The sequence below is a fragment of the Lissotriton vulgaris genome, chromosome 1_2 (genome assembly GCF_964263255.1).
Source record: "Lissotriton vulgaris chromosome 1_2, aLisVul1.2, whole genome shotgun sequence".
NCBI lineage: Eukaryota > Metazoa > Chordata > Amphibia > Caudata > Salamandridae > Lissotriton > Lissotriton vulgaris.
In genome coordinates this window covers 97,802,968-97,817,334 of record NC_141686.1, presented here as the reverse complement: position 1 = coordinate 97,817,334, position 14,367 = coordinate 97,802,968, and the positions used below count along the sequence as shown (strand labels likewise).

At 48.4% G+C, this 14,367-nt stretch overlaps 1 protein-coding gene across 10 annotated transcripts in view; it reads left to right on the top strand.

The window, feature by feature from the left end:
- The window catches only part of MICAL3 (microtubule associated monooxygenase, calponin and LIM domain containing 3), a 2,050,293-nt gene that overhangs the window by 1,919,690 nt on the left and 116,236 nt on the right, over nt 1-14,367 (top strand). For 6 of the 10 annotated variants that reach the window (XM_086952901.1, XM_086952911.1, XM_086952910.1 and 3 more), the window contains one exon: nt 5,539-5,589. The exons of the other annotated variants lie outside the window; for them this stretch is intronic. In XM_086952901.1, the coding sequence (XP_086809027.1) occupies nt 5,539-5,589 (51 nt within the window). The remainder of the gene's footprint in view (nt 1-5,538; nt 5,590-14,367) is intronic. 10 annotated transcript variants of the gene reach the window in all.

The window sequence follows — 14,367 nt, the reverse complement described above, 5'->3', positions numbered from 1 at the left end:
CACATAAGAAACAGTTTCTTCTCTATTTTAGGATCCAATTTTAATAGCAAATATTGTTAAATGTATTGCGGGTCCTCGTTGGACCAGGCGAAATATTCCAGCAGTTATTAAATATTATGAAGGTCCCATAACACAGTAACAATGATTGCCAGCCTTCCTCCTCCCAATCTCTCACTTATTGCCACCTTCGAGCTTCAGTGTAGGTTTTCCCAATGTGCTTGGGGTAGGTATCCTTGTCTGTGTTTTGTTTATACAGTCTTGATTAATTTGCTTAGTGTATTCTCACTTGATGCTGAAAATCTGAGTTATTAGGTCTAGGAGCAACACATTAGTAGAGCTGCTGAATCCTTCTGTTCTTCCAAAAACAATACTAGGCTAACCCTGGTAAAACCAGAAACATCTGAGACGACTTTAGACAAAGTGGCCCTTATAATAATCTTTCTCTGGTAACTGTTACAAATTCACGTCTGAGTTGCAATGCCCTAAACTGTCTGCTTATGCACAAGGAGTTGAAGAAGGAGGGGTGTCTATAGGTTTATAAAATGCATATTACTTCACTGAGATTTGTCTAACTACAGTTTAACCAGAGTAATTAATTGCTGGAGAGGATTCACTAACTGTCAAGTTTTTTAAATCTGACATAGGTTGTGGTGAAACAATATTGATTATTCTTTCCAAAGTTCTCATTATTATGACTCTCAAAAGTTTGCTGGATCAGTAAACAAAAGCTGTATATGACAATAACACTACTTATTATGATGCTACAGCTTACTGACCTTGGCTCAGACCCTGTTTTCCATGCATATGACTTGCTGCAGTTGGTGTGCTGCTGTTTCAGCCACAAAAAGTGCAAACGCTTCGGTAGATGTTGCTTGTGTTTCCACAGTCTGGTCTGATGTTGCCACTGAATTGTTCATGTTGTTATACAGTGCTGATAGCGATGGCCCTGATTTTCTTTAGATCATTCTTTTGGTGCTGCAAATCACACTGGAACGGCAATAGATCTATTTAGAAGCCATGTATGTGATCCCAATGTGAGAAAGATATCTTAGATCTCTTATCCTCAAAAATAGTTGTATTGGATTGAGCTGTTTCCCCCACCTTTTCATGTATATCATTCATTTGGTAACTATCTGTCATTTAATGCCAATGTTAGTATCATGGGACATTATAAGGCAAGGTAGTAGCAGGTAGCCACCTACAGCGCAAATAGAGGAACTCGCCATATTGACCCGAAACACATTTAAAATTGCGCAATTGTCTGGAGTATGTGGATGACAAAATGTTACTTCATCTACAGCACAAAAAGTAATTTGTACTTCATAAAAAAAAATAATTACATTTGTCATTTATATAAATAGAGTAGTACAAATGCTATAAAAATAGGTTAGTGCAGAAAATTAAGTAGAGGTTGGTGTCTCTAAACGTCAGTGATTCATTTTACATGACCAACTTACACAAATTTAAGGTCAGCCTTTAGGAATCGCACATATACTTGCTCATGCTATGTAGTCAAGGTGTTTCTCCGCCAAAACTAAAGCCTGGCATTGGACAACTATTCATCATCCCAGTGTATATATGATCCCACTGTGAGAAGTTGGCCTGGTATATGATGTTCACTATTCTAGCGAACACCTTGCACCAGTCCAAACAACCCTTATGGTGATGTTTGTAAAGTCAGCCTTATAGACCAGCTATCCTAGAGGTAGCGTGAACAGAACATTCTTAGGCTAAAAGTCTCTTGAGGGCCTGTAAAGCCAGCTATTTTACCATATGTAACCCCTTGCATACCAGATGAAAGGACACCACACAGGATATATATAAAATATATATGTATTTATTCACTAACACACTCCTCTGAACTCTTTATGAGATCAGAGGCAAAAGCACATAGCAAGTTACACTTAGAAATACTTTAAATAGCACAATTTACAGTTAGGCCCTAGGGGCACTTAAAACCATATACTAAGTAAGTGGTATAAGGACCACGACTCTGGAAAGGAGAAGGCCTAGGACCTAGGGAATCGCTGGGGCTACACTATCTGACCCTTAGGTTAGGAGTAGGAGGCCCACAGGCGGCGCGTGCAGAGTCAGTCAATGGAAAGTCAATAGGAACGTAAAAGGTAAGTAAATGAAGATTTAGGACATTTCCGGTCTAGCTAGAAGGAGACAACTAAAAACCTAGCCACTTGGATAGTCAATACCCTTGAGAGCACCGAAGTACTCTTGTTACCTCACCCACAGGAAGCGGGTGCATAGGTGTGAAGATGTGTCGGGTTTCGCCGTTGAAGTCTATGGAGCCTGTGAAGAAAGATGCTGCAGGCGAACAGGAGGAAGATGTCCGGGTGGATCCAAGGGTGAATCGAGGATGAAGGGGACCTGAAAGCAGAGGGGACAGAGTCTAGGTCACTAGCCAGTGACCGGGTGGCACCGGGGAAAGAACCAGACGTCGTCGAGGAGCAATCCGGTGCTGGGGTGAAGCTTGTAGTTGCAGCCACGCAGACCAGGAGGCGTCGAGGACGACCAGGTGGTGGAGAGGAGCTGTCCCAAAAAGGATCTCGCAGATGGAGGGGTCGGCTTCAAGATCAGAGCCAACAAGCCTAAGCAAAGGCAACCCACGCAGGATACACAAGGAGCTTCTGGTGCAGAACAGGAGGGTCTGAGGTACTTCACCTTTGCAGGGAAGCAAGGGCCAGTCTGGAGCAACCATACCAGCGATGGATTTTCACAAAGGATCGTCACCAGGGGCTATTAGCCAACGGGCCAGCAACCGGACACCGCGTCGAGCAGAACACAGGCAGAAGGGCTCCACGCAGATCTCGTGGAGTGTGGAGGGCTGGTCTTCGGTGCAGGTGGAGCTCGGTGTCGGGGTGTCTCAGTCCCCAGGGCACAGCTTCGAGGAGGCCTCAGGAGCTGCACTGTTAGCAAGTTGTCGACTTTTCAAGGTACCTGCTTCCACGGGTCCCGACGCCTTCCACGGGGCTCAGCTGTGCTGGAGTCGTGCAGTGGGGTCAGAGGGATCCAGGGGGCGAGGTCTTGTCAGGCTCTGTGCTCGAGTTCCGGCGGGAACAGGGACAAAGAAAGCCGTTGAGTTGCTGGATGGTGCCTGGTTTCCCAGGGTGGTCACTCCTTGGCCATAAGGGAGATTCTTCAGTCTTCAGCTTGGATGAATGTCGAAGGGTCCAGAGTTTCGTCTTCAGTCGATTCCAGGATTAATCTAATTTCTCCTGGGTCAGCTCCTACCTTTATACAACTAAAGGGGGCTGGTTTGCTCACTAGGTCCCGCCTATGGGTGGGACCAGGAAGGGGGGTGGTTACACCCCCTTTCCTTTGTCCAGTTTCGCGCCAGAGCTGGGGCTGGAGTGCCCCAGGAACCGGTTTGAACTGGGGTATGCATAAAGCACCTAGTGTGCCTCAGGCAGTGTCTTAATCTATTAAGCCCTCCCTGTCCCAATAGACATCCTCCTGTGTGGGGTGGTGCTCGCACCTCCCCAAGCAGGAAACCTATTGTCCAAACCTCCGTGACTGGAAGGACTCCCAGCAGCAGGTGGTCAGACTTGTGTCTGTGTCAGCAGCATCCATTTTGTGATGCTGGGGCTCTGGTTAACTTTAACCGGGATAGTCAGAACTAACATGTCTTCTCCCTCTAGAAGGGTGGAATGCTACCCCTGTCGCCAGAAAAATTGCGAGGGGGTAGTATTCCAAAGTGTATGACACCTTACACGACATGTTTTGATAAAGCCAAACCAAAGTTAGCATTAACTGCGAGGATTATAATGCACTTAAGAGTATATGGTATGTCAATATCATAGAACAGCTATAAGGACATGGTTCCGAAAGCTGCAGACCTGCTCAGCACATGCTAGAGCACCATCTCACACACAACCAAGCACTCTGCCTTCAGGATTATTAAGGCCTGCCATAGGAGTGACTTATAGGTTACTATGTGTCTATATGTAAGTAGGTATAGGAATACTACAGCTAAGCAAGGGGTGGTTACAAGACCTTGCCCCATCTGAGTGATCAGCCAGTTGTGTCTGTTTGAGTGGCCAGCCTGGGGTGGCATAATACATGCTGCAGCTCCTGGTAGGCCTTGGTTACACCTATGCCCTGAGTACCTATGGTACACTTCTACAGGGGCTTACAAGGTAGAGTACATGGTGAATTTAGAGAGAGTGCATCTGGGCTGTGGGTCTGATTGGCAGGCCCACAGCCACATCTAAATCGAGAACCAGTAAAGCAAAATCAAAAAGTGGGGGTGACCATAGGAAGCAGACCCTACTCTCCTACACCCACAAGTCTTGTCAAGTTGAGATGCCACATTTACCTATATTTGCTATTAACATTTTGGGTTTACGGCAAATTATTGGACCACGAGGAGCACTGGTCTTATTGGGGGCCTATATTGTGTTCGGGTTTGGTAAGCTTTATCTAATAGTGTTCACTTTTGACTTAAATGTAATGCTGGCAACCCCTTTATGAACAAAGAGCTATACAATAGATTATACCACTTTCACCCACACATCTCGGTATCCAAATCGAATTTCTAAAGTTTTGAAGGGATACTCCTCTGAAAATGTAGTTATTCTCCACTAAGCACAAATGTTACAGGATACCCATCTACTAAATAACATAACATGTATTTGTAAAGCACACTTTCACCCGTAGGCATCTTTGCACTGATTAACAGATTATTACCCAACGCAGTAGTAAACACCATTTCAGGTAAGTTCGCATTTCAGCAGAGCTGGCTTACCTGGTACGCGAAGTTTACATATTCTGGGATTAGACAGTCAAATCAGAATCACCAGACTACACCGATGTTAAAGGTTTTCTGAGACCCTAGGCTGAAAAGCTATTTTTAGGCTACAGAAATGTCCTATATTTTGCCTTTCGCAGTAGAGCTTTCCATTGCAATAGTCATAGTTTACTAATAGGCACCTAAGACAGTTTTACTTTTGCTGGACACGCATATTTTACAGGCTGGTGATACCTTCATCTATAGGCCATATATTTCCTTCCAATTAACAGGTACTACAACCGAACTATACCTATAATCTCACAGGTCCATTCTGTGCTTCACCAATGAGAGCTTTTTCAGGCCATTACTGAGTCAACACCTACCTGTTTGAAAGCACCTGGTTGCGATTGTGAAATGAAAAACATTTTGTCCAAAGACTCAGCTACCGAACCTACATACTGATTTAAAATCAATAAATGCCACACTTTAATATTGCATTATCAATGTTGCAACTGAGAGCAGAATGAAGAAAGAAGAAGAAATTTAGGATAAGCATAAATAATTTGGGTTGTGAGCCAGTGGCCTCACCAGACCCCTTGAGTGCACTGTCTATGATTGCATCTAAGCTTCTCTTACCCCTGTGCCTGGATTTCCAGAGCCTTCCTCTGTCTGCATGTGTATATCCAGATATACATTGCTCTGCTTGATTTCTTGCTGCTTCTCACTTTTACTGTTTTGTTTCTTCTTGAGTGGGGGTGTGTGATGCAATAACTCTCTTTAACGATTCCTTATTGTAGACTATTGGGGAGAGTCTTATTACAGTGAGCTGATCGACGTGCACCTGGGTGGTACGTATGGCAGATGCTTTTTCCACTGCTGCTAACCTCCTGCTCTCCCCTTCTCTTCCTCAACATCCTTCTTCTCCTGTGACACACCCTTTCATACTTACAACAAGAGGAAACTATCATAGAACAAATAGCAAAGCAGAAGTAGCTTGGCATACCAACAATGTGTGTGTTCTGGGAGACCATAGAAAATTCTCACTGTAGTGGTATTGATCAAGGTCCCCAGAAATGGTAGCACACTGGCTCCAGTGACACCACCTGATAGCCTCTCAGAGAGCCTTGAAAACACCACATAAACACTTAAATGTCTGTCTGGAAAGGTAATGATTGTACCCAATGATGTTCCAAAGAAACTGATATGTGAGACACCCTTGAAACTCATTCTAATAACATTAAATGGCATGCATTGGGTCATATCGCAAGAATGTGCACATTTGGAAAACTTGGAGCTAATTCAAATATTAATAGAAATAATTAATAGGTAATTAGGATTACAGATAAGTAACCTTTACTGCTCCTTCAGTGCATCTTCATTAAAAATCAAATTACTGACTAGAATGCCAAACCCTTCTCTTTAAAATAGAGATTAAAGAACAGAGCCAACTATGGATGCTACCCAGACAGTTTTCACTGGTCCAGATACCAACGCTTCCGGTGGCTCCATCCCCATTCTTAGCCCCGACTCGGACATTGAGCCAGAGGGTCGAGAGACATGCCTTCTGGGCTGGAGCCTGAGCCCAATTCCTTATGGGCTAGGACTTAGGGAGGATTGGGAGAAGTCACTGGATGCTGAAATATACCAACCTTTCGACTCAAGCATGGGCTGGTGTGAGGATTTGGCAGAATCCTGATGATTAGACCCTTCTTGAAATAATGGCATGTTTTCTCCCCCTACCGTGACTACGGAGGGGGGGAGCTTCATTAGCAGTGGTCATGAGGTTGGCAGAGGTCCTGGATCTTAGCCTGCCCTCTGTGGCAATCAAGACGTACAGCTTGAACGAGGCGCTTTAGCTGGAAGAGATCCCCTCAGAACCACTTCTCCCATTCAATGAAGCCCTTACAGACTTCCTGCTTAGGACCTGGTCCAGGCCCAGCACAGGGGCTCCTATGAACAGAAAAATTGCCCACCACCCTGCCCAGGGGACCTCAACTTCCTCATGCAACACCCTACACTGGAGATCTTGGTGTTCCAAACCTAAATTGTGGCACATTACCTACCGCACCACCTGATAGGGAATTCAAGAGGTTGGACACCTTAGGGAAGATATTTTCTTCCACCAGCCTAGCACATCGGTCCGTGAACACTGCATGCCTTTTGGGCTGTTAATCCAATGCTCTTAGGGATTTGGTTGCGAAGGCCCTGCCCATGGGCCCGGAGAAGGCCTGGGCAATATACTCCCAAGCTGTTGCTGACGGGAAAGACGCAGCTAAGTTCACAACAATAGCTGGATCATCGGTGATAGCTGGGTGTACGACCTGGTGGGGAGAGGGCATCAACGCTGTTCCTAGGGGCACGTGAACGTAGTGGTGAAGATGGTGCACATAATAGACTACACAGGATGTGCTTGGTTGTGGAGGAATTTGGAGCTGTTCTTTGGCTTGCATTTTCTGGTGATCTTGGGGCCGCCATTTGTGCCGAGGTTGTTGTGACTCTTACTCTGGGCCCACCATCTTGTTGGCCTCGACCGATTCCTGGATCACTGCTTGCCGCCGGTCCACGCCTCTGGTCGCCTTCCTGTCCATTGCCCCTGGATGGCCACCTCTGGGATGCTCTCTCCCCACCAGACATTAATGGACACTAATGAGGCTCTCTCATTTTCACCCCCACCTTGAGGCCCCCCAAATTACAGAGATGGCAAAACGCGGTGATTGAATTTGGCACTGGACTTAGTGACCCCACCTTGGTTTGAGTCAGCATACTCTAATCTTTTTGGGCTCCCATGAGGTACTTGTCTTCCCCTGCCGGTCTGCCAGAACTGATCTGCTTCCCCTCCCCTTTTCTACTCCCCTCCCCATTTTCATTCATCCTCCATTGGGGATTTGTCCTTATATGTTTGTCTATGGAACTGTAACTAAATGGAACTATGCACAACTGTTATTCTTGTTATCCCTGACCTCGGAGACCTGAGCAACATGGCTGATGCCCGGTGGAGCTGCTAGACGGCTATAGAGGAGATTGGCCCTGGTTTTCCCCCTCGGCCGTCACCTACCCAGCCGGACATTGGGCACAGTTCTCCTTGTCTCCCCGCTGTGTGTCCTTCCTCTCCCTCCCTCCGACAAACTACTTTTAAATTGTTTTGTGCCTGTGTTTTTACTATGCTCTTGTAACAGATATAGTTTGTATCTGAAGGAAACGGGTTAGTATTAGATTCCTTACCTTAGAATATCCCCAGGCGTCAGACTGGATCCGGAAACTTTTGCGTAGCAGTACCCTTGCGCTTCGGTAGGCGTCGTCTGCGGCTCCGCGTCCGTCGTTGGCACCGGGATGACGTTGCCGGAGCCCTCGCGCTCTGACGTCAGTTCAAACCCTGCGTCGATTGTAGCCGACTGATATCGGTTACCGACCCCCATCACCGGTGCCTTCACAGTCTGGGCCCCGACCACGACGAGAAGACCTGCTCCGACTGCCGGGCCCTGACGTCCAAAGCTAGACAGGAGCGGTCCCGCAAGCGACTCGATCTCCGGTAGTCGGTCCGCGCCGCTCGAGGTCCCGGCCCGGAAGGAGGTTGAGGGACCGGTTGCGGGGCCGGAGTCACCACAGTTCCGGGAGTTGTCATCAGTCCTCAGGTAAGAGGCACAAGAAGTCGAAGAGGCAACATCGTTCTTCTGACTCCCCCCTCTGCTGCCATTTAATGAGGCCTTGTCAGACGTTCTTCTGGGCACGTGGTCCAAACCCGCAACAGGTCCGCCTGTAGATAGGAACATGGCCAGGCGCCACCGCCTGGCTCCGGACGACCCTTGCTTCCTGTCCCCCCACCCCGAGAGCCTGGTCATCCAGACCTCTAGCTCCCAGACCGCATTCCCGACGGCTCCCCCCGATCGGGAATCCAATAGGTACCAACAGTATGGTAAAAAGATGTTCTCCTCACTTAGTTTGGGGTTGCGGTCAGTCAACACTGCGTGCCTCTTGGGCCGTTACACCCACTCTCTGTGGGACACGGTCGCGGACGTGCTGCCACAATGTCCGGAGGGGGTCCGGACTAACCTCACCCAAGCCCTTGTGGAGGGTCGAGATGTGGCACGGTATTTCATCCGGTGTGGGCTGGATACCACGGACTCGCAGGGCAGAGCGATGGCAACGACGGTGGCGATTCGTCGCCACGCCTGGATGAGGTCCGTCAACTTTTCAGCTGATGTCCAAAACACCCTTATGGACATGCCGTTTGATGGCCATCGCCTCTTTGGCGACAAGGCAGACAGTGCGCTTGAGCGCTTTATGGACTCAGGCCAAGTCCTTGGGCCTCTCGGCCCGCGCCAGCAAACTGTTAACTTTCGCTCCTTTCGTGGCCAAGGAAGGGGCGCCCTCACACGGCCTGTAGACTAACATCCAGCGCAGTGGCAGACGTGGGAACCGCCGTGGCGGCGGTCGGGGACAACGGCGAGGTCAGTCCACACCTACCCCTGCAGCACCCGCCTCAAAACCCTCCTAGGCCGAGCTTTCAGGCCCATGTGACGCCAGTGGGGGGGGGCAGGGTTCACCATCACCTCCTCCACTGGCGCACTGTCACATCGGACAGGTGGGTGCTGCAAATCGTCCGAAGGGGCTACTCCCTCCCCTTCAAGGTGACCCCTCCAGCCATGCCACCGCAGTACCACCACGTGTCGGGGGATCACTTGAGTCTTCTGCGAGAGGAAGTTACGGCCCTCTTGGCCAAGGGGGCCATCGAGCGCGTTCCTGGGCCAGAAGTAGGGTGTGGTTGTTACTCCCAGTACTTTCTGGTTCCCAAGAAGGGCTAAGGGGGCCTACGCCCTATCTTGGACCTGCGGAACGTCAACGGCTTCCTCCGGAAAGAGAAGTTCAAGATGCTGACTTTGGCTCTGGTCTTAGCTGCCCTGGACCCGGGAGACTGGATGGTAGCGTTGAGCTTGCAGGACACTTATTTTCACATCCCCGTCCTGCCGGCCCACCGGCGTTACCTGCGGTTCACAGAAGGCCACGAGCACTTTCAGTTTACTGTGCGCCCCTTCGGCCTTACCAGCGCCCCATGGGTGTTCACGAAAGTGATGGCGGTGGTCGCAGCTCATCTGCGCAGGTTAGGGGTTTCAGTCTTCCCCTACCTCGACGACTGGTTGTTGAAGGCGGGCTCGCCCCAGACAGTCGTCAGCCACCTCCAGACTACGGCCGATCTCCTGCACCTGCTGGGGTTCTCCATCAATGTTCCGAAGTCACACCTGTGTCCCTCTCAGAAGCTCCTCTTCATCGGAGCAGTTCTAGACTCGGCGCAGTTTCGGGTTTATCCTCCCGAACAGCGGCTTCGGGATATTCAGGCCTCTTCAGGAGGACCTTCTGTCGCAGCAGCAGGGGGGCGGTCCTCCACCCGAACCTTAAATGCGTGGAGATTCAGCGGTGGCAGTTGAGGCCATTTGACTTGCCTCCTAAAGTCTGTAATGTGATTCTGGCAGCCAGGCGTCCCTCCACGAAATCGGTATACGCCTGCAGGTGGAACAAATTTGTGGCATGGTGCATAGCAAAGGCTTTGATTCCCCTTTCTGCTCCTCTTTCGGAGGTTCTCCTCTTTCTTCCCTCTCTTGCCAAGCAGGACTCTGCTCTGGGCACTATCAAGGGCTACCTCTCTGCTATTTCTGCCTTCTTAAGGCTCCCTGATTAGCCCTCTTTGTTCAGGTCCCCAGTTGTAAATAGGTTTTTAAAGGGCATCACTCATATGTTTCCTCCTATCCTTTCGTGATGCCTCAGTGGGACTTGAACCTTGTTCTGATGTGTGCTCATTTCGAGCCACTTCATAACTGTCCTCTTTGTCTCCTTACTCTGAAGACTGCATTCCTGGTTGCCATCACCTCTGCCAGGAGGTTGAGTGAGCTCCAATCTCTTTCCTCTAAACCTTCCTTCCTTTCTGTCCATACGGACAAAGTTGTGTTGCGGACGCGACTCTCTTTCCTGCCCAAAGTAGTCACAGCCTTCCACATCGGGCAGTCCATCACCTTGCCCACCTTCTTTCCGCCTCCGCATCCCTCGAAAGAGGAAGAGAGGCTCCACCGTCCTGACCCAAAACGTGCACTCTCATTCTATTTGTATCGCACACGCCAGTTCCGGGTAGATGACCAACTCTTTGTTGATTACGTGGGCTCTAAGAAAGGTCGGGTGGTGCACAAGCAGACCATCTCTCGGTGGGTCGTGTTGTGCATCAAGGTATACTATTCTTTGGCTAAAAAGGAGCCTCCTGTTGAGCTGAGGGCCCATTCCACTCGGGCCACGGTGGCTACTACTGCCCTGGGTCGGGGGAGTCCCCTTGCAGGACATCTGTCAGGCAGCTACGTGGGCCTCGCTGCACACGTTTGCAAGACACTACTGCCTGGACAGCCAAGTCCGGAGAGATGGCTTTTTTGGCCGTTCCGTTCTCCAGGACTTTCTGGTGTGATCATTGGTTCGCAGACCCACCACCGGGGTTGGTATTGCTGGGGTATCTATTCTAAGGTAAGGAATCTCATACTAACCTGTTTCTTTCAGATGCACAAGTTACTTACCTTCGGTAACAATATATCTTTAAGAAACAGTAGTTAGTATTAGATTCCTTACCGCCCCACCCATCTTCCCTGTTCTGCAAACCGATATCTAGTGTTAAGGTCATCCCCTTTCAGGGCCCTAGTTTCATGGCACCAGTGTTGGTTTTTATCTTGGCTCTGCGTTTCTGGCACGTAAAAGCTATGTATAAGAACTGATGTCAGCGCGCGAGGGCAGCGTCTAAGTACTCCGGTGACGTCATGCCGACGATGGACGCGGAGCCGCAGACGACGCCTACCAACACGCAAGGGTACTGCTATGCAAAAGTTTCCGGATCCAGTCTGACGCCTGGGGATATTCTAAGGTAAGGAATCTAATACTAACTACTGTTTCTTACAGATATATCGTTACCGAAGGTAAGGAACTCGTGCATCTTGTAACTCAATGTTCCTCATGTAAAGCGCTCTGATACCTCCGGGTCTAGCCAGCGCTCGATAAAACTCTTCAAATAAAAAAAATAATGAATAAATCACATGTGGTCTGGATACCACCGTCTTGCTAGGCAGAGAAGTTTCATAGACAGAGGCCTTACGTACCCACGCCTGGCTGAGGACAACCGGGGATGCCCAAGCATTGCTTATGGACATGGCTTGTGGTGGCTCTTGTCTCTTCGGTGACCAGCCAGATTCAGCGCTAGAGCTCTTTAAGGACAGCAGGGCTACGGCCAGTTCCTGGGGTCTTTCCATGGTCCCTCGCCACCTCTGGACTGGACTTGGAGAGTTTTGTATCCCGAGCTGTTGAGCATGGTCATGCTGCCCCTGCGGGAAGATCTTCTGTCACAGCAGCAGGAGAGAGTTCTCCACCTGATCCTGTCAACGATCTGCATTCTTGTGTGGACATTGAGCAGCGACAGTTGACAGCTTTGCTTTTGATTTTCTGCCTGAAGTGTGTGATGTTATTCTGGCAGCTAGGCATCCCTCCATAAAAACAGTATACGCCTGCGCTTGGGGGAAGTTTGTGTCATGGTATGCAGAAAAACAGGATGACTCCCTTTCTGTTCCCCTTTCTCAGGTTCTTCTATTTAGTCTTTGCCTTGACAAGCAGAGATCTCCTCTGGGCACCTTAAAGGGCTACCTTTCTGCTGCATCAGCCTTTCTGCTGTCGCTAGTGTACATAGATTCTCAAAAGGTTTGCACCATGTTTCTTCCTTCTCCTTTTCTCATGCTTCAGTGGAACCTTAATCTAGTCTTGACGTTCCTAATGTGCGCTCCCTAAGAGCCCATGAACAACTGTCTTTTCAGGATCCTTACCATCAAGACGGTCTTCCTGGTGGCAATAACAAAAGCCCAGAGTGTCAGTGAGCTTCAGGCTTTGTTATTCAAGCTTCCATAACTGAACATCTACCCTGACAAACAGGTTCTACAGACAAGAGCTGCCTTTCTACCGAAAGGCATCACTCCCTTTCATGTAGGCCAGTCCATCACCATGTCTAATTTTGTTTGCTCCACCACATCCCTCTAAAGAAGAGGAGCGTTTTTACTGACTGGATCCAAAAGTAACATTGTTGTTCTACCTTGAACTACATGAAAGTGGGGTATGTAGAAGTTGACCGTGCAGAAGTGGACCTCCTAATGGATTGTGCTCTGCATTAAGATCTGCTATGCATTGGCCAAGAAGCAACCCCCCCTGAGGACTTGCAGGCTCATTCCACCAGAGCCAGGGCTGCGACCCCTGTGTTAGCACATGGAGTCCCGGTCCTAGACATCTGCCAGACAGCAACCTGGGACTCTCTGCACACGTTTACAAAACACTACAGGGTGGACAGTCGGGTCTGTCGGGGAGGGAAGTTTGCCCTTTTGGTCTTGCTAGACTTTTTGGTGTGAAATTGTTTTCGGGACCCACCTCTTTTGAGGTGTTGCTTGGGTATCTATTTTAAGCTAAGGAATCTGTGGCTAAAAGCCTCTATCAGTTAACAAGTTACTTCCCTCCGTTAACGCCTTAACTGGTAGAGACTCGAGCTGCAGATTCCTTACGGACCCACCCATCCTCCCCGGTCTGCAACTGCATTTCTAGGGACAGGGCTGTCCCCTTCCAGGGCCCTATTTTTCCAAACCAGTGGCCAGTGATCTTCGTGTCTCCACACTCCTGGCGTGGAAAGACGTGAAAAGAAACTGACATCCGCGCACTGGGTTGGCCTCACTTCTGGCGCTGCTTACAATGCCACGCAGAGCCAATTGATGCCACCTTCTGGCTCGCAGGGTTACTGATCACTAAAAATTTACAGATGCAGTCTTTTTTTTTAACACATTTTATAAAATTTTGCAATTAAGAAGAAACAAAAAAAAGATTGTTGGATACATACATAATTCACAAGGATACTCCTATTTCCAGATCCAGTCTGACATCTGGGGATAATTCTAACGTAAGGAATCTGAAGACTAGATAGTCTCTGCCAGATAAGGAGTTGCCGAAGGTAAGTAGCTTGTTCTTCAGTGCTAATGCCTATTGATGTAGATCCTCTGGAGGAGAATCTATGTGCCAGACCACCACAGAAGTACTACAAAGAACCTTTCCTTGCACCAAAAGTGAAAGGTTCCGAGTTCTGCCGTTTTTTCAACACAATGCGCATCCTTTTTCAGTTTTCTGTAACTACAAATTTGTGAACACATTTACTCCTGAATCTGAAATGGCCTGTTTCTCCTTTATACCCACAAACTTAAACTAATCCCATTCCAAGGGGGACGTTTTAAAACTTGGCAATCGAAATAAACCACCTACCCTGGAGAAATGTTGTTGCATTTTAATAACTTTGCCCCTGCTCTGGAAATCACAACATGGATTGCTTAACTGCGTTCCTTCAGCTAAATCTGAAGTCTACTCAGAAGGAATTTGAAAAACACATACCCACTGCCACTAAAAAGCTGCCACATTGCAATACTCGATTGCTGCAATTGGACTTTTACCAAAGCAAGAAAAAGCTCCAAAACTCATTGACTTGGTATTGAACTGCAAAATGACCGAATCAAAAAAGAGAAGCAGTTATTTTACGATTAAAATTGCAGTTATTTTGTGATTAACCTACATTGCAAAATTATCACTTT